Genomic DNA, 20,373 nt, shown 5'->3' with positions numbered 1-20,373 from the left:
TATGAATTAGAAATTATATACAAAAAGAAATACAATATGATTTAAAAATTACCTCTCGATATTTTATTTTAACTCTGTATAATGATTTTCTTTTATTTTGAATACATATTTTATGCAGTACATCAAGATGTCTGCGCTCAGTCGCTTTCGCCCTGGCAGATCGTTTAACAACTTGTTTGCTATTACGCAGGTATATTCGTTCTTTTTAAACTTAAAGCATATTGCAATTATATGAACAGATACAAATTGTACACACTCATTAATTTTCGATGGCAACTTAAGTGTTCATAGAATATTCTTAGGTTGATGGAATATTGAATGTGGGTCAATTTGGCCAATACTAATTCGCACCCTGAAATAGTACGGCCCCGGTTCTCGTTCGCCCTGTGTCATTTTCTCACAATTTACATGTATATGTCGTCTCAGTTTTTCATTGTATCTTATATTGATCGTGTAACACTAATAAAGGTAATGTTTACCAGTTTATTCAAAGATCCAGGATACACTTTTACTAAAATAATGGTTTTCTAAAGCGGCATTAATATTACATTATGTATCCAGGTGTAATGATAAGTCGTTATACTAAGGCTATTTTTTTCTTATTTTTTCTGTAGACTTAGCTTTAATTTTTTATAACCATGCATTGGCAAGCTTGATAACTCGTAATTGTTTGTCAGTAACTAAATGTAAGATGATGTCCCATACGGAACCTTCTGACCTTGTTTGTTTATATTAAAATTTCAAAGGCGTCAAAATCACGTGATGTCAATTCGTTATATCCAATCAAATTGCTCTACTGTCAATTAGGGGATTTTTCAGTCTACGGCAATTACGTTATTTCTTTCTGGGATATTGCTTCAAAATAGTTTGCAATAGTTCTGGGTTCTATTCAACAGGAAAACTCTTTTTTTGCCATCCCTTTTGACATCAAGGGAATTTTGTATGAATATTTACCTACAGTCATGATGGTCAGAATATCGATCTTTTTATAATGAATAAAAAGAAAATTCTATGAAAAATAAATGTAAATTGTTTCTCATCAACCAACTCTATATGCCTGTTTAAAATTATGGCATGGACATCGTTTTTTCATATAGTTTTCCTTTCATTTTGGTTGGGTTTTTTTCGCGGGGAAAATTGAGAAAGAGGTAAGGAGCATGTCATTTTTAAATTCCTAAAAATACGATTTGCTTGACCTGTATTGCCTGCCACAAGATTGATGACGCTGAATGGAATGTACACAAAGCAATGTAGGCCGTAAATGGGATTTTGTGAAGTTCTAGAATGTTTTTAAATATTCGAAAGTTGGGATTGAAACGGGCATTAGAAAATTGGCATTTTTTGGCAATAATTGAGAACAACAATGAAAACTTACCTTTAGAAATGTTTTTTTTATTCAAAAGTGCAGAAAAAACGTATTTTGCACTGTTTTTCTACGCCAGAAGTACCGTAGTGACATCAATGCAGAGTTTCCCCGTGTGTTAAGTTCAAACACAAATACCTAACGAACTGACAAGATGAACGATCTTAGACTACGGTAGGATAGAACTGTGGTTGCCAGACATTTATTTAAGAATATGAAAAATTATGTAGTATTCCTTATTCATGCATCTTTGAATGTGATATAAGCTTAATTATTATTACACTTGCATTCATGAAGAACACATCACAAACAGGGTTTCATATGAAATAAAAATTATAAAATCCTCCCACCCTCCCCATTAAAAAAAAAATCTAGATGAAAATCTACTTAAATTTAGTTGGCCTTATTATATGGATTGTTTGACAGCTTGAATACAATTTATTACTACAATGTATTTGGAAAACTATACTGCTTGACCAGAGGATCTGTCCTGCAAGAAATTTTGACTTCATACAACAATCATTTTTCCATTGTGGAGTCAGGTATTTGCTATTATAACGGATTGACGTCAAAATATTATTGAACTTTTGTGATGTCAAGTAATGGCAGAAAAATAGTGATAAGGTGTATAAACTAGTTCAAGTAATATGTCATAGGAAGGCGTCACAGAAAAAATAAAATAAAATAGGGCCCCACTTAAAAATATTTTGGTTTGCCCAATTAAACCCTACCCAAAGGTAGAGACAGTGGGTAGGTAGGTAGGTAGGCTTTTTATTTTTATTATTTTTATTTTTGCTCTCACCCATATGGAATTTACTGACCACATATATACTGTATTAGGTCACTAGCACACTATGTAACTAATAATATACTGTATATATTTTTGAAATTTAAATATTCAAAATTATTCTCTGTTTTGCCAATTAGTGATATCAAAGAAAAATAAAGTGTGAGGTTATATATACATGATACACATATATGACAAATACTTAACAAAATAAACTTTTAGAGTTACATGTACTTGATTTTTTCAAATAAACGATATTATTTTCTTTTCACTTTCTGAATGATATTGGTTATCAGTTATAAATTTAATCTGAAAAAAAAGAACAACTTTAAGCATTTTATAAATAAATGAATGCTGCATTTTTGGATAATATATGATTTTTTTAAATTCTTTAATTGACAGGTATCCCAACGAAGATGCAACAGTAAAAATACAGACCAACATCCTGAAACTCCCAAATATGGAGAATATGATAATCCACCCAAGAAAGGTGCTATTTATGATAAAAAGCCATTTCCCATTGAATTAGAAGCTGGGAAGAAATATTCATGGTGTACTTGTGGCTGGAGTAAATCTCAGGTGAGTGGTCAAGATGTTTCTGAATTGTAACTGTACATGACTTGTGGCTGGAGTAAATCTCAGGTGAGTTGTTAACATATTTCTGAATTGTTACTGTCCATGACTTGTGGTTTGAGTTATCCTGAGACCTGTGAGAGGTTAAGATATTTCTGTCAATGAGATGTGTCAGATCATGTAGGTTTTTTTTAACACAGAACTCCACATCACTTCAAACAACTACAGTAACACTACTTAGATTTACCACAAAACATCAAAATTAAATTACACTACAAAATGCAAAAAAATATAGAGTTACCTCCCCTAGAGTATAAGCAGAGACATGTATTATATGTCTCTGGTACATGTATAAGCAAACATACAGAAAATTATATTTAATTTTGAAGACATTTTGGTGGTAGATTTAATTAATTGAATTCTTTTTTTTGTGAAAAATAATTCTGAATATTATATAATCAATTGATGAATCAAATAAAGAGACAAAAACATATAATTGTTATTGAGAAAAAAAATGCACGATTGTCAAACATGAAATAAATTTCACTCTTACAACATCTTGCATGTGTTTAAAGGTGATTAATTTATTATTACATGTACAACAAAAAAGGCACTTTGGTTAATATTTGTTGTTTAAAATTCATTATTTGTTTTATGTTCATTTATTTTATTTTGATTAGTTTTACACTCCTAGCAGAGTTTCATAACTGTCCAGCAGCCACAGGAGTTGGACATCAAACTTAAAACACACAATCAAACAAGTATTTTGTGTTAGAGCAAATTTCCAAATGCTTGTGGAGTAAGACTTTGGTTGACTTGCTTGCTTTGTTTGTATAAACGTTAGCTTAGGCATCTTAATTAGGATAGACATATGGGACAACATCCCTAATGCGCCTTGAAATGAGGAACTCAAATTTAAAAGTCATGTGTAAAGAAAAAATCTCTGTGTAGTGATATTGGACATGTTTCTATTTTTAACAAATGACTGAACTTAATTATTTGTGGTGATTAGGAAAGTAGAGGAACATAGAATAAATGTGTAAAAACTATGGAGCTATTGAATGTGTTCAAAGTATTAAATTTTCAAAGAACTTATTGTGTTAAAAAGGGGATATTTTACCACAAGGAGCCGCATCACAAAAGGATGTTCGGGGTTTGCTAATTTACGGAAAAAGTAATCTCACTTCGTACCCCGAAAATTTAACCACATATGTGAAAATGTCACAGCTTCGAAACGAGCTATCATACATATCCAAGTTTACGATATGGACTGAGCTACAGGAAAAAACGTTACCATTATCGCCTATGGGAAAACAATTAAAGATATTGAGCCAATTTACAAAAAGATAAATCAGAAGTTTCCAGAGTGATCTATGGATGATTTCACCTTGTACACCCGGGAAAATTGTGAAAATGATGGTAAGTATTTTTTTATTTATACCTAGATATCCCAGATGATTTCAGATAACCATTATAGATAAATACCAGCAGATACTCAATGAAATTTTCGCTTTTAGAAAACATTGCAGGCACGGGGCTGAACACTTTTTTTAGGCACAATTCAAACTTTGTTTACACCCCCGAGAGATCCGAAAGGAATTTGTTTATGAATTGAAAAAGGCATGAACTAACATAATATTTTTATCTGTAAGTAAACATGACACAATACAGTCTTTGTTATGTAATTATCACTCCGGTTTACAGGAATAACTGATAATCAAGGGAGATAACACACTCCATACGAGTAAAGTGAAATACATCATCATCATGTGCTTTTATCCAATAATTTGACCCATGGTCAGTCAGTAGATATCATATGCAGTTAATAAACAGACAAACATGTACATGTATTAAAGAAATCATATATTATTATTTGTAATGCACACTAGCAAATCACAAGATATTGTCTTTTCTCAGTGAAAAAGGGGGAGGGTCAACAAACCTTTCGAAAACAACATTGCTGCACCTTTTCAACTATTAAGCTAGTTAGCTACCACTCGTTGCTTCTAATATAAAAGATTTAAATGAAGGTTGATAAGCCACAAGGGAGAAGCATTTTTCTTTCTTTGCGATAAAACGTTCAAGAATTTGATTTTTGCTCTCTCAATAATACTTATGTATTTAAACCAAATAATAACACAGCCTGAGTAATTTTTTTGTCTTATTTCAGTTCCAGACATATCATTACTTTTTAACCTGAGATGACAAACTAGAGGTTTTACAAGGTCCTGAATAACTGGTAAGCATTTTGTTTTATTTGGCAAGCTCTAAATTGTTTATTTATGGTATTTATGCAATTCAAATTACAGTCGGTATGTTAAAAATATACTGATATGAAAACTGTTGCTATGGTCTTGGCATTAAATGAAAATGCTTGGTTACTGATCTTTTCGACTCCATATTTCTAGTTAAACCTTGCGGCAACTGTTCCTCATGTAACACTGCAAACTATAATTAGCATTATTTTGATATGTCGTTATTTAATGACGCCATATTACGTGTGATGTCACAACGTTTCCTTTAAAACCTCATGCCGATATCTCACTGATAAAAGATTTTCACTGAAATACATGTAAAAAACATTTTTTCTCAAATACAATTATGTGAAAGAACAAGTTTTGAAAATTTGCACTTCATTGCACTCTAATTATATGATTCAAATGACTTTTACAGTAGTTTATAGTGGTTTCTACAGTATAAAATACCAGGTTTCCACTAGCTGGAATAATTAAGTATTTTGGTGTTTTTTTTTATGAAATCTTCATTTTTGCATAATTTCTCTGTCAAAATGCACTTTTAGGCACCAGAAAATTTTATTGAATGCTTTAACAGGGTCTGTGTGTTGTAATTTAAGCATGTTAAGGTTACATTCAGATGTTTTGTCCTTCTTTTGACTAGTGAAGGTATACTGTAAGAAATTAATTATGCATACACTTTGTATTCAAAATAAATAAATATAGCGATAAAAGTGTCATTGCCTTATAGTGCTGAAACAACTTTATTTTTTTTCAGAAATGGACAAAAATACACAGATTTATTCAGAATGTCATACCGATGAAGATCACATAAAAATATTTGGAAAAATCAGAACTATGGATTGCAATATGGGACAACATCCCTAATGCGCCTTGAAATGAGGAACTCAAAAGTCATGTGTAAAGAAAAAATCTCTGTGTAGTGATATTGGACATGTTTCTATTTTTAACAAATGACTGAACTTAATTATTTGTGGTGATTAGGAAAGTAGAGGAACATAGAATAAATGTGTAAAAACTATGGAGCTATTGAATGTGTTCAAAGTATTAAATTTTCAAAGAACTTATTGTGTTAAAAAGGGGATATTTTACCACAAGGAGCCGCATCACAAAAGGATGTTCGGGGTTTGCTAATTTACGGAAAAAGTAATCTCACTTCGTACCCCGAAAATTTAACCACATATGTGAAAATGTCACAGCTTCGAAACGAGCTATCATACATATCCAAGTTTACGATATGGACTGAGCTACAGGAAAAAACGTTACCATTATCGCCTATGGGAAAACAATTAAAGATATTGAGCCATATGCAAACAATATAGATAGACATAGTTAAATCTGCATGTAAAAATATCATATCTAAATTTGATTGAATGTTATTCTTATTATCCTTACTACAATTGTACAATATACCAAGAAAGAAAGCAACCATAACAAAGTCTCACTCTACATACAGTAGGAAATCAGCTCTAAAAGTTGATATTAAAAATTGTGTTTTCCTGAATAATTTAATGAACAGGCCATAGGGTTGCCTATAATTGCTTAAATCCACTTCATTTGAAAATTGGTGGATAGATTTTGCTTTATCATGCTCATTGGCAATCCCACCACATCTCTTTATTTTTATATTAAATTAGGTCCGAGACCACAATTGTCGTTGATTTTCTTTATACAGGAATATAGTCCCTAGTGTTGAGACAATGGGTTACTTGCCATTAATTTTTATACCCCTTCCAAACTTATTTCTCCATGTTAAATGTCTAAAATTGCAAGAAGGGTGGTGGTGGTGGGGGGTAAATTACAATGTAAAAAAATTTAGGACCCGAAATGTAAGGAAAGTAGGGATATGGTCCAGCTGAAAAAGGTTTAAAATTATAAGCACTTCGGAAGCTGTCAAAAGATTTCAAGACGCCCTAAAATTTGTCCATATTTTGAGTTAGAGCCAATGAATTTTTCTATAATTTGTCCCAAAAGTAGTACTACACACTGTAAAAATTTCATTGAGAAAGCAAAGGGGGGATTTTTTGAAATTTTTATTTATGTTCTCAAAGAAATGCACAACGAAATAATTGTGGTCTCGGACCAAATGTGTGTATGCATATTTTCATCTTGAGTACTGTATCCTAACAGATAATTATTTCTATTCCAGCCATTCTGTGATGGATCCCATAAAGAAATCCTAAGAATGACAAACCCAAGAGCAAAAGTTGTCAACTTTAAACCAACCCGCTTTGAAGTGACAGAAAGTAAGAAGTATTGGCTTTGTATGTGTAAACAAACAAATAACAGACCATTCTGTGATGGAAGTCATTTAAGTGAGGAAGTCCAGAAGAAAATGACATACAGCTGATTAATGAAATTATAGGAAAATTTGTATACATTTGTTGTGCATTGCATTTATTACCGATTTTTTTTGTAAATGTCAGGGTTGTCTAGGCCAAAAAGAACAGATTATGTATTTAATTTCAAAGATTAAAATTATAAATAAAAACATTTCTTGAATATTTGTTGTACATGGTGGCAAGTTCAGAAGGACTGGATCATTAAGCTTGGCTACCAAAGATGGCAGAACCAATGAATATTTCTGGTTTAAAATGGAACAGACATTCAATATAGAACTTTGTTTTCATTAAAGTTCTAGTAGTTTTAATTTGAAATTACCTTAATGTTTTCATTTTAAGAACATGGTGGTCAGTCAGCCATTTATCTCTTATTATGTTGTTGACTATTTAGCAATATATATCAAGAAGGTTTGACTTATAAGCTGCTAAAAAATGTGTGCTTCCAATAGACAGGCACACAAAAGGATGGATAAATGGTGGTTTAACAGTATAAAACCTTTCTAAGGAGCAGGGGTATTAGTAGGAGTTGTGTTGAAATTGTTGAAAAAGTAATAAATGTAAGGCGGGATAAAATATTTCTGATTTCATCAGATGCTATAAAATCATGTGTCTTATACTTATTAAGTTGTATATAAGCCTCAATAACTTGATAATCTTAGAATGAGTGAATACTACATGTACTTTTCACTTGTTGATAAATCCATTACAATTATGGGAAACCAACGCCTGATAAATCTTCAATACAATAGAATCACCAAAGTGGATATTATAATTTCATTAGAAAAGACATCCATGGCCACTCTAAAGATAAAGATTGTTTTTCCTGTTTGAATGGTTTAACACTAGTCATTTAAGGGCCCATTATAGTTTGCTGTTTGGTGTGAGCAAGGGACCCATAAGGCATTGAAGGCTGTGCTTTGACCTTTAATTGTTTACTTTTCACATTGGGACTTGGATGAGGAGATGTTTCATTGGCACCACTTATATCATATCTTCTTATTAATAGTATATCAAAGAGATGTGCTTATAAAGAATAGGTTATCTGTCTAAAGTGTCTAAGTATTTACAGGATGTAGGATCATAAGGGTTTATCATTGTATAACAATACATATATAAATATGTATTAATTTATGAAAACAAATTCAATGTGAATACTAACAAAGGTATCTTATTGCAATATTGATTTGATAATCTTTGAAAATATGTGTATTAAAATGAAAAATAATTTTATAGGGTCTATCTTGTTTTAAAAAAATGAAAAATAATTTTATAGGGTCTATCTTGTTTTAAAAAAATGAAAAATAATTTTATAGGGTCTATCTTGTTTTAAAAACAATATCACTGTAGCCATTATGATGTGATATATAATACTCTTTGTAATGATATTAATACGGGAACAGTGAAACTTCCAAACCAAATATTTGTTTCTATCAAAGTATTTAGTAAACTTTGTAAGTAATTTTTGGTACCATAATGCAATCTCTGACTTTAAAAAAATGATTTAACAATTTTATATAGATACGGGTCATTTCATGTGTGAAAATTTTGAACACTGATAGCAATGCTGAACTAGAACTAGTTACAAAGATATCTGTCTGGTAAAATACATTGTCAAAAAGTTATAGAAGTGCATGCATGGGCTCTTAAGGATGTATTCTTCTGACATTTCAGTCTCGTTCAGTCTCGTTGAAATCTCGTTCTGGAATTATGTCTAAAACATGTGGTACAAGTGGAAAATATGAATGAATTTAAAAAATGTTATAATCAAATCCAACTATGTGAAAAAATAGGGTATTTCCAATGAGTAGTTTTTGAGTAATCAATTTTTCAAATTTTATTACCAATCAAGTCAGTATTTTTAGCCAAAATTTCGATAAAAAATGGGTGAGGGATACAAAAAATTATTTTACCAGAAACATGTTCATCCCACATCCCTTTTTTCTTTTCAAATTTCTTAGATATGTATGTTTTCAGACATTTATAACAAAGAAGTTGAAAAAATATGCAATTTGTACTTAAAACGGAGAAAAATCTCAAATTTACAAAATTGACAACATGGTAAATTTGGCACAAAAAAGCATCAAAATATGATAAAACTTTCTTATATTAACACCTACCTATAGTTTTTGTAATTCAAATTTATTCAGATTGGTCCCCTTTATCTTTATTGAAAGTATGACAAAAAGTTTAATTGTGGAAATGTGATTTTTTTCATGATTATAGCCCAAAAATAGGTAAAAACTGATGAAAAATGAGAAAATCATCAAAATTGGGTACTTTCAAAGGGCCGTAGCAAAGAAAGAAGTGCACCACCATATGATTTTTTCTTCACCAATTATTTTTTTACAGTCATATGAACCCAAAAAACAGGGTTAGAAAAAAAGTTAATTCTAGAAATTGTTGGCTCCTCAGAGGTGTACATCCTTAAACCAATTAGTCCCAATCTGAAAATTCATTTGAAGCAAAACCAATTTTAATGTGAAAGGTTTTGATTTTTTCAGTTTTAGTTTAAAAAAATGTAAACTCGGTATAAAATGTATGTCAATCGATGATGAATACATGCATCTTTATGAAAATGTATTATGTGGAAGCCATAACAGTTATCCTCCCAAGACGAGGTAGAATGTAACTAACTAGTCTGATGGTAATGATTGAATATGAATCTAAAAGAGATGTGGTCTCATGTCAATGAAACTACAGCAACAAAAAAAAAAGATTCATCAATAGGGCAACATGTTATCTTTAATGGACTTTTCTATACATTACTTCAAGCTCTAAAAAAATAAAAAACGAAGTATCTTGTCTTTTTATTTTATGAAGAAAGCAGATATTGAGTATGCTGAAAATTAATCGAGACATCTACATACGAAACACAATGAATATAGAAAAGACGTTGTTTCGAGAGAAATATATGATTTCATTTATACCTGTCTGTAACCGAGAAAGGAATGAAAAAAAAGATAGTAGATTTTTTAACCATTAAAAATTGTATTTATTTTTAACCAAACAAAATTTACATTTTCTGTCACATTTAACTTTTTGAACTATGAATAGTGTTGCTTGTTAATGGATGTCTAATATTTAAAAAACAAAAGATTACCCTTTCAGTCTCTTTTAGTTTATTACTTCCGTGACCTATATATGGTTTTACATATTTTCAAAAAATCAGCCGATCATTTGCTGTTATGTCTGTGACCTTTAATCCTTTGACCCCAAACAATAGCTGTATTCTTCATAAAATTGGACTTGATCTATCTTCCCCAATTACTTCGCTCAGTTTTTCATAAAATTGCATATTTTGGCTATCAAATAATTTGCTCAATCTTAGTTTTTTGTAAGTTGTGTTTTATGAACTTTTGTCTGATTGTCCATTTTTATCCATGGCGTTGTCAGTGTATTTTCGTCTTTAAGTTATGAGTTAAATTGTCCCTTTGATATCTAGCGTCCCTGTTTCAGAGTACCGTGACTTCCTGCCATTTTTCACCAATGCTGTGTTGTTATTTGCTTTCCAATTGAAAAGGTTTAGTATATATATTCATGTTGGTCCACTCTTGACGGTAAGATCCACCCGCTTTAACTGAGTAACAACCTTAATCAAGAGTTCAATAAAGAATCAAATTTTGATCGAGTCCACACTTTTCACTACGGATGCATCTAAATCATTATCAAAAAAAACGATCTCTCATTGTTCCCGTATGGCTGTGCAGGATTTAAGAAGACACAGCCACGTCCGATCAAAATTCTGTCCAATACCAGTATACCTTCATTTCCCAGTGGCGATCCAAATTTTCCACCCTTGAATCCGGGCGACATCCTGCTATTTCGGGATCTACATGTTAATATTATTTCAGTCGCCCTGAACATGCATGAAACATTTGTCACTGGACGTAAAGCAAACAGCAACCATCAACCCAAATCACATTTTAGTGGATTTTTGGTCACAATTTGCAGGAATAAATCAAAATATATCAAGGTTATAAATTGTCTTATATCTTAGGATTATGCTTCTCACATACCAGACGGGAGTTGCTGTCTTCATTTAATTCCACATATACTCAAAAGGGAGAATAGACACACGTTCTAATACAACATCTACAGGTTCTGTGAACCAGATTTTCAATCATGATCTGCACATGTGTCGGACTATTAGAATGTCAAAATAACGGAATATATTGCAAATGAGATGTAAGACTATTGTGGTATCGTGCTGATGGTGTGTCGGACGAAAGGAGTGTCGAAATAGCGGAGCGACCCCTGGAATATGTCTGAGCTGATAAAAGTTTTTGACTCAAAGTTATCAAGTCCTTTTCCGGTTTACTGGTTTAAAATTAGTCAATCTAAATGCTCTAAATATCCAGTGTCCCAAACCTGAGCTATGTGTCTTTTCACCATTAAAGAGTATATTTTTTTATTACGATCAGTTTTTGTTGCTGTTGTCTTGCTGATTTTATTTGCTGTTGACAAATATTCTCTATCAATTAATACTATTGTTAAATTCAATAAATTATAAATATCGTCATAAATAGGTAACATACAGATAATAACGCATAAAAAGGTCAACCGACGATTTCAGACACTTCGACAAATTTGTTGAGCTTGACAATTATGTCTTTGCTTTTTATCTACCATTGTTTTGAGAGAATAAGCAAAAACGAAAAAGTGGTTACGGTCGTCACTTAGAGGCAACTCCTCGTATAAGAAGTTGATCTATAATGATTCCCATTTTGACTGATTTGTAAAATTTTCCTTGTTGATCCTTTTTGACATTTAAAGTTTCTATCTATCTATAATTGCTCTGTATGACAATAGTGTAGGCAAATACATACACAAATTGGCAAACAAAATCCGTAATTTAGGGGCAATAACTTCTATACGGAGTCGAATTTCAGCCATGCTCGACTTATATTATGCTCAGTTTCGCCAATCTATTCTAGTGTTCTAGATTTAATTGATATTTTATGATTAAAATTTTTATGTTTGTGTTTAATGCCACTCTCAGTTCTATTGGCTACATATTGTGGCGGTAAATTTTTATTTATGGAAAAAAACCTGAGAGAACCCGACCTTCGGCAGGAAAACAATATGTTTAATATGCTAATGCATCCGACACTCTGAACTTTTGAAGTTTGATTTCCTGTCAATATAGAACTTCCATTGTTATACTTTTACAGGATAGGAAACCCATTCAAATGCCGAGTTTCAAACACAAAAAGGTGACATACCATTCATTCAAAACAAGTTGTTTAAATTTCTCTCCAGTAAAATTTAAACCGCGATATCGCATAATACAAATTACTGTAAAAAATACTTTACCTGATTATAATTCTCGCCAAATGATATTTAAGTCATAAACAATGTGCTAGTTTTCACTAACATTTGAACAGTTACACAGTCGCCCGTCAAGAGGTCGCAGCATTCTCGGTCACACTTGCAAACCAAAACACCATAGATGATAAAATAATGTTTCAAACAGTCTATTAATACATAATACCTCTTTCGTAAAACTTTGATGCGAACACGAAATTCACACCTAATGATGGACTCGGGAGTTTTAGTCGGAACACATATATATTTTTTCCACGCAATGTTGGCGTACACAATTATTTTTTTTGACTACACATAAGCTATGTCACTTTTTGGCTATGATATGATACGCTTACTTTAAATTACAATTAGACAGACATTGTTTTGGGACCGGCATTTCACAACATGCCATGATCTGCGAATCAGATGATGATAAAATAATATATCATTATAAACAGCGATATATTATGCATCGATTATTCTTTTTCATATCCGAAAAACGAGTCAAGATATCAGAATTACTATTTCATATTAGAAGCAGCATCATTGTGTATCAAGAACTGCACACAAGTCACTAAAAAAACAAATAAAAAAGTTGCCACAAATATACTCCTATAATGTAAAAAAAAAATCACCAGGGCAACCTTTTCAGTTCATTTAGCATAGATTTGTTTATAACATACACGCGTTGTTTTGTCTACATGAGGTTCATCACTGGTGCTAGAATCAACACAGTTAGAAGACTACAATCATAACCGATGTTGACTCGGTAGTACCAGCATTGTAAACCAAATAACGGAGTAGTAACAAATAAGACGAAGGCTACCTATGCCTTACAGCCAATTTCATTGAGTCTGAAAGGTAATATTGTTGGTTAGCTTGCCTGTTAGCTGAACCATGAAGTCATTGTTGGGTCAGGTAAACTAACCTCCTTTAAGAGTTGACTAGTCAAACAGGTAACCAATATATCTGTCTGTTGGACTAAGCTACTTCGAAAGGAGGGAAGTATACCTGACCTAATAATGACTTCAGGGTTCAGCTAAAAAGCAAGCTATCAATCAAGCTAACCAAAGAAATTACATATGGCTACACACTCATGGAAATCGGCTGCAACTGGGATAAAAAAAATTCTGAGCATTGCGAATAGTTTTCATAAAGTTAAAACAGTTAATTTACAGAAAATACAAATATTATTGGCATTTCATGTCACCACAAAGAGGCGGACATCTTGGTAGATGATATTCTTGTGGACAAAATGTCCACCAGCAGTGGTTGTCAAAACTCGATAAATATACCAGGCTTATAATTTTGGTACGTTACGGACGCATATTTCGTCTACATAAAACTCACCCGTGCCGATCGATTCAAAACAACAACAACAACAAAAAAAGGCCAAAAGATCTTCAAACTTTCATATCTTTGTCAAATCTTTAAATTTAAAAAAAAGTGTTACTTCTACTTCTTCAAAATCAGAGAAAGTATCCAGTATAAAGTTTTAATTATGTATTCGTGTTTCTGTATTTCACTGATGGAATTGGTAAGTAAACAGTCAACGCTATTATAACCACTCTTACACTGACGACGGCATTTTTAGACAAAACACAGTCAGGTTCGAATCTGTCGGTTTTAATTTTGTCTGCAATAATTATGGATCCACTTAGTCTATAAGTAATATGTATCCGGATTGTAGAGCAATGAAATCGTGATAATCGCGCTCCCTTTATCACACAAAAGGCAAAATAAAGTATATTAAGTTGAAGAACACCAAGGACCCAAACGACCCAAAATTACAAAAGGGCTTTTTTTTTAATTACAAATATTTTAAAGGTGATCTATTCCTGTGGTAAAAAATCCTTAGTATTTAAAAAATAAGATAAAATAAAAGATTTTCAAACAGTTAATTTATAATCATAACCATTTACATGATAATTTATGTCAACACGGAATTCAGAATGTCAACTCTATAAACAAATCAGTGTTGTATTCATCGTACATCACAAATGCTTATAACATAATAGTACAAACAAGATATATTTTTCAAAAATAACTATAATTGTTTTTTAGAAGAAAAATAAACCACTTATACAAAATCCAGATCCTTGTCTAACTTCACATTAAGTTTTTATGATGTTTACACAATAGGATAAAGAAAGGAGAACAAAATTTTAATGATAACATTCAATATTTACAAAAAAATGCAAACTCTATTTTTTTTATTTCTAACAAAGTCGTTTTCGAAAATTCCGAATGTCCTTTCTTTAGAGTCTTTATCATGAACTTCCATTAGCTCATAGGATTGAAATGCAACGCATACGGCGGTGATAGTAATGAACTAAACAGCATGTGTCCCACCTGATAGCTCTTCCATTGTTATACATTTACAGGGTATCAAACCCACTTCGCATGCAGAGTTTCAAACACACATAAAGGTGACATAACACTCACTTCAAAACAAGTTGTCTAAATTTTCTCTTTAGTCACCAATAAAAAATGACCACCACGATAAATAGCCAATAGCGCAGAGAATGGCATTGAACACCAACAATCATTTCTGAAATCATATTAAATTGCCTAATCATTATCTTGAAAACAAGAATAGACTAGCGAATCTTTGCATAATATCAGTCAAGTATGGCTGAAATTCTACTCTTTCATTCATGGTTTAAGGAGAATAATCAAAAAGGATCAAGTTACGGTCGTCACTTAGAGACAACTCCTCGTAAAAGAAGTCGATTTACGAGCTACGATTTCCATTTTGACTGATTTTTACACGTTTTCTTGATGGTCCTTTCTTTCATTCAAAGTATCTATCTATATATAACTGCTCTTTATGACAAATGTGTATTTAAATACTTACACAAATTGTCAAACAAAAATCGTCATTTAGGGGCAATATAAACTGCTATGAGGAGTCGAATTTCAGCCATGGTCAACTTATGTTACGCCCAGTTTCGCTAATCTATTCTAGTGTTCTAGACGATATGTAATTTAATTGTTATTTTATGATTAAATGTTGGTGTTTAATGCCAGTCTCAGTAGTACTATTGGCTACACATTGTGGCGGTCAATTTTTAATGATGGAGGAAACCGGAGAGAATCCCGACCTTCGGCAGGAAAACAATATGTTCAATATGATAATGCATCCGGCACTCTGAACGTTTGAAGTTTGCTTTCCTGTCAATATAGCTTTCCCATTGCAATACATTTACAGGATAGGAAACCCACTCAAATGCCGCGTTTCAAACACAAAAAGGTGACATAACACTCTCTTCAAAACAAGTTGATTAAATTTCCTCTTGAGTTATAAAACGTTATCGCATGATAAATATTACTGTAAAAAGTACTTTACCCAATTCTCGACAAATGTCATTGAAGTCCTAATAGTTACTAAAGGTACCAGAATTATGCTAGATTTTCTCAAAAACTTGAACCGTCATGAAGCCACGGCATTATCGGTCACACTTGCAACAAACACATCATAAATAAAATAATGTCCAAAGCGATCTGTTATACATATATAACCTCTCTCGTTAAACACGCATTTGACGCAAACTCGGCACACCTAACGAAGAACTCGGCTCGAAACATATTTTTTCCAAACTAATGTTGACGTACATAATTCAAATTATATTGTTTTGACTACACATAAGCTATGTCACCTTTGTTTGCCTTGATATGATATGCTTTTTTAAAAGACATTTCAAATGGGCCATTTTTTGTGGCCGACCTTTCACGATAGTCCATGATATGCTATGACATACGAATTAGATGATGATACAATAATAAATTATTATAATGCAGTAGTTTTATTCGGAATTTTCATTGATAGGTAAGTATATGTTATAGAACATTGAGCTAGAAATATTACCATTTCCATTGTTTTTGAGTAAATTCAGAGACTTTCCATCTCTTCAATTAAATTTTCTGGATGTGCGATAAACAGAATGCGTTTATTACATATTCTTGCATTGCTAACTTTTAGGAATATATGCATCGATTACACGTTTTTTGTAAGTTTCAGAGAGAAAAAAAGAATAGAAATCAGGACTCTCAAGAACGGCATAATGATGTATTAAGAACTGCACAAAAGTCATACAGAAAAGATTGTTAAAAAGTTCCTACAAAAAGACACTTTAGCGGGGACAAAATTCCCGAGACCAACCTTTTCAGTCCATTAGCACATATTGGATAAACCATTTGGAAGGCTTGAATAATTAACAAAGTTGACTAGGTAGTACCAGCACTGTAAACCAAATTTGGGAGTAATGTCAATAAGAATAAGGTTATCTCTGCCTTATTTGGGTAAGAAAAAACTGAGCATTTCCAATATAGTTTGCATGAACAGTTAATTAACAAATGATAATACTATCATAAGTATTTCACAAAGGTGCGGACTACTTGGAAGATGGTTAATCTTGTGGTGGTAAAAACTCGTTTAGGATATACATAAAGGTAACAGCAGTATATCTCTGTTCGAAAGCTTTTAAACGTAACGCGCATTTGGCGTATAAAAATATTTTTTAACTGTTACCTTTGGATGGCTATTATTCGTTTGTTTCTCTGTCCTATATTTTCTCCCATTTCTCTGTTTATTTATTGCAACCCTGTCGTGTAATGTTATCATTTTAATGTTATAATTAACACTGCCATTAAAGCGGGAGGTTTGGCATGCCACAAAACCAGGTTAAACCCACCATTTTTTCATAAAATGCCCTGTACCAAGTCAGGGAAATGGCCTTTGTTACATTATAGTTCGTTTGTGTGTGTGTTACGTTTCGATGTTGTGTCTCTGTTATGTCGCAGTTCTCTTATATTTGATACGTTCCCCTCAGTTTAAGTTTGTAACCCGGATTTGTTTTTTTCTCTATCGATTTATGAATTTTGAACAGCGGTATACTACTGTTGCTTTTTTTTTTAAATACATGTTTAATCTAACGGCGGCATTCACTGACAAAACGCAGGTTCGAATTTGTTTGTAATAATTATGAATTTACCAAAGTAATGAGTTTGTGTTCATCACACAAAAAGGCAAAATAAAGTATATTAAGTTGAAGAACACCAAAAAAAGTTTTATAAACAGTTAATTTATAAGTATATAACCATTCCTACGATGATTTATGTCAACACAAAATTGAGAATGTAAATACTTTTAAGATTTGTATTCTGCATACTTCAAAGGGTCTTATAACATAATAATACAAACAAGATATTGTTTTTAAAGTATATATTGTTTTTAGAACAAACCCACTTAAACAATCCACATCCTTGTCTAACTTCACATTAACCCTACTGATGTTTATAAAATAGGATAAAGGAAGGAAAACAAACTTTTAATGATAACATTCAATATTTACAAAAAAATACATACTCTTTTTTTTTTTATTTCCAACAAAGTCGTTTTCGAAATTCTTTATCGAACAATCCGTAAATGAATGGATTAGCAATGTTATTAAGTATGTATGATGTGTACAAAAATCGGTATAACGGCAGAAAGTTTCCGAATGTCTTTTCTTTAAAGTCTTTATCCTGAACTTCCATTAGCTCAAGGGATCGAAGAGGAATATACGATGCAAAGCACACGGCTGTGATAGTGATGAACATCAATGAAAAACGATGATATTTTAAAGACTCCTTGATCTTCTTTGATTTTGACCGAACACGCTGTTTTGCGGTAGCACTAATGGACAATTTTCTTTTAGCGCTTCTGTCCAAACTTCTAGAACTATTAGATTCTAGCCCTGTTTCCGAAGGCATTTCATTATTTGTCAACATGGTTCCTTCTGTATGTGAAATTTTGTTTGATCGGCTAGAAAATCGAGCAAAGGGGTTGTAAGAAGTTTTTCGTTTTACACTTCCTTCCGCATTTTCTTTGTTTATGATATCGACTAATCGGGATTCTGACTGCATTTCAGAATCATTTGTAGAAAAATCGGTTGATTCGTCTTTTTCGTTTTTACTGCTTTTTCTGCCTTTCGAAAACTTGTCTCTTTGTTGATGTATTCTTCTTACAACTTTAAAATACAAAACGCAAACAGCTATTATTCCCACTATACAAGTTAACATAAATATTGTATTGTAGATTTTTAATTCAGGAGATCCAACTGCTTTGTCGATATATTTACAAGCTGTTCCATTTGTTCCTAGATGCGTCACATCAGCTATGCCATAGAAAATCACTGCAGGAAACCCCAAAATAGATGAAAATATAACTGACAGAACTACAAAGAATTTTCTCAGACACGGTGTCATTTGTCGTCCTAATGGACGACACACAAGTAAATACCGCTGAATAGCAATCACGAGCAGTATGAATGCAGACATCAAAGCAGTCACATGACACAATACCCGCAACAATTTACAAAACCCGGCATTTGTAAATGTTAGTTGCATGAAATCAAGAACAACTGTAAACACACAGTTAATAACACAGGCTATGATGTCTACAATGGCAAGAACAAGTATAAAGTACTTGTTGTTTATGTTGCTTTTAGTAGCAAATGCATACACGTAGATGATAGCCGTATTCCCAACTATTCCAAGGAAAAGATACAGAACTGTGATCACGATATTCGGTAAAGCATTTATAATTAGTTTATCATTTGCAATTCGTAATAAATCAGATGGTTCAGTTGTTGCATTCATGTTTACAAATTATACGTCTGTTTAAGGTCTGCGTTGGTTTAATTTCCACTGATTTCAGAGTAAGTATAAAGAGATTAACCAGGCTAGCGAGATAATCAAGCTAGCATTGTAAGTCCGAAGATATTCTTTATCCACTTTCTGCAATTTCAAGTAGTTACGTTCTCGTGTATAAGTACCTTAATATTAAATAAAAACACAATAAACGAGGAAATAAATAAAAAAGCCTCGTGATAATTATATATAGTAAATTAATACCGGAAAGTCAAAAGTGTATTACAATTAACTCGGTAAGTGGTAATATCCTTTAATTGTGTATTGAACATTGAAATTTCATTTAAGTAGAAGTTCCTGAAAAATTCTCTTTTCCTTATACAGTATTAATTTTGTACTGAAAACATATAATGTATTCTTTTATTATGTAATGGTTAAATAACTAATGCAGTAATCATCAAGAAAAATCCGGTCCATACACTGTGATATGCTATTGATAACAGTCAGGTACTGGATCCCGAGGGTGTACCGGATCAATGCTTTTGAAATGGGACATATAATTGGATCCCCTCCATCATAGATTGGAACTCCCTTTTAAGTATTGTTGGATCTGCCCCAGGATTATCATTGTGATTCTGTAAGCTTTTGCTTTTACAAACACAGTTTCCCAATGTGGCATTGTGTATCGTCTCGCCTTCTAGAATCATGTGAATATAATTATTCTATATATATATATATATTCATATATACAAGTCTAAATTAAAAACTATGTTCAAACCTATGATTGCGTTGGATAAAACCGCAATTGTTATACGTGTGCATGCACACAAAAAATCGTTGTAGAAAGGTCTAAATACAACACAAACAACATTTTTCAAAAGACCCCAAAAAGTGAAGAAAAAAAGTATATTTAAACAAAACGCATTTGACTAATAGGTCGAACAACTGATGTTCTTTAACCCTGCTGACTGCCATTGTCGATTGTCAAATAAAATTGTTCACAAGGTGTAACAAAATGGATCTTAATATAAATTTAATAGTAAACAGAAAACAATAAACTTGTGGCTAAGATGTTATGCCACAAACTTGAGGTGTTGATATTTATTTGTACACCAG

At 32.0% G+C, this 20,373-nt stretch overlaps 2 protein-coding genes and 1 long non-coding RNA gene across 3 annotated transcripts; 2 read left to right on the top strand and 1 right to left on the bottom strand.

The window, feature by feature from the left end:
* The first annotated feature begins 23 nt into the window (after window positions 1-23).
* Window positions 24-7,471, top strand: LOC134707771 (CDGSH iron-sulfur domain-containing protein 3, mitochondrial-like). The gene is made up of 3 exons (XM_063567811.1): window positions 24-190; window positions 2,553-2,729; window positions 7,128-7,471. Exons 1-3 carry the CDS (start codon window positions 113-115, stop codon window positions 7,326-7,328), a joined length of 456 nt encoding a protein of 151 aa, XP_063423881.1. The 5' UTR covers window positions 24-112; the 3' UTR covers window positions 7,329-7,471.
* Window positions 3,647-5,999, top strand: LOC134707772 (uncharacterized). Its single transcript, XR_010105763.1, has 3 exons — window positions 3,647-4,142; window positions 4,894-4,962; window positions 5,736-5,999. It is a non-coding gene; the product is annotated as an uncharacterized LOC134707772 (long non-coding RNA).
* A 10,532-nt stretch (window positions 7,472-18,003) lies between the features above and the next one.
* On the bottom strand, window positions 18,004-19,266 carry LOC134705936 (rhodopsin, GQ-coupled-like). Its single transcript, XM_063564649.1, has one exon. The coding sequence runs from the start codon at window positions 19,264-19,266 to the stop codon at window positions 18,004-18,006; it is 1,263 nt and encodes a 420-aa protein (XP_063420719.1).
* Window positions 19,267-20,373: the final 1,107 nt, after the last annotated feature.

This window comes from Mytilus trossulus, chromosome 2 (assembly GCF_036588685.1).
Source record: "Mytilus trossulus isolate FHL-02 chromosome 2, PNRI_Mtr1.1.1.hap1, whole genome shotgun sequence".
NCBI lineage: Eukaryota > Metazoa > Mollusca > Bivalvia > Mytilida > Mytilidae > Mytilus > Mytilus trossulus.
The sequence above is the reverse complement of the archived record's forward strand: the minus strand, read 5'-3'. Positions and strand labels throughout refer to the sequence as shown.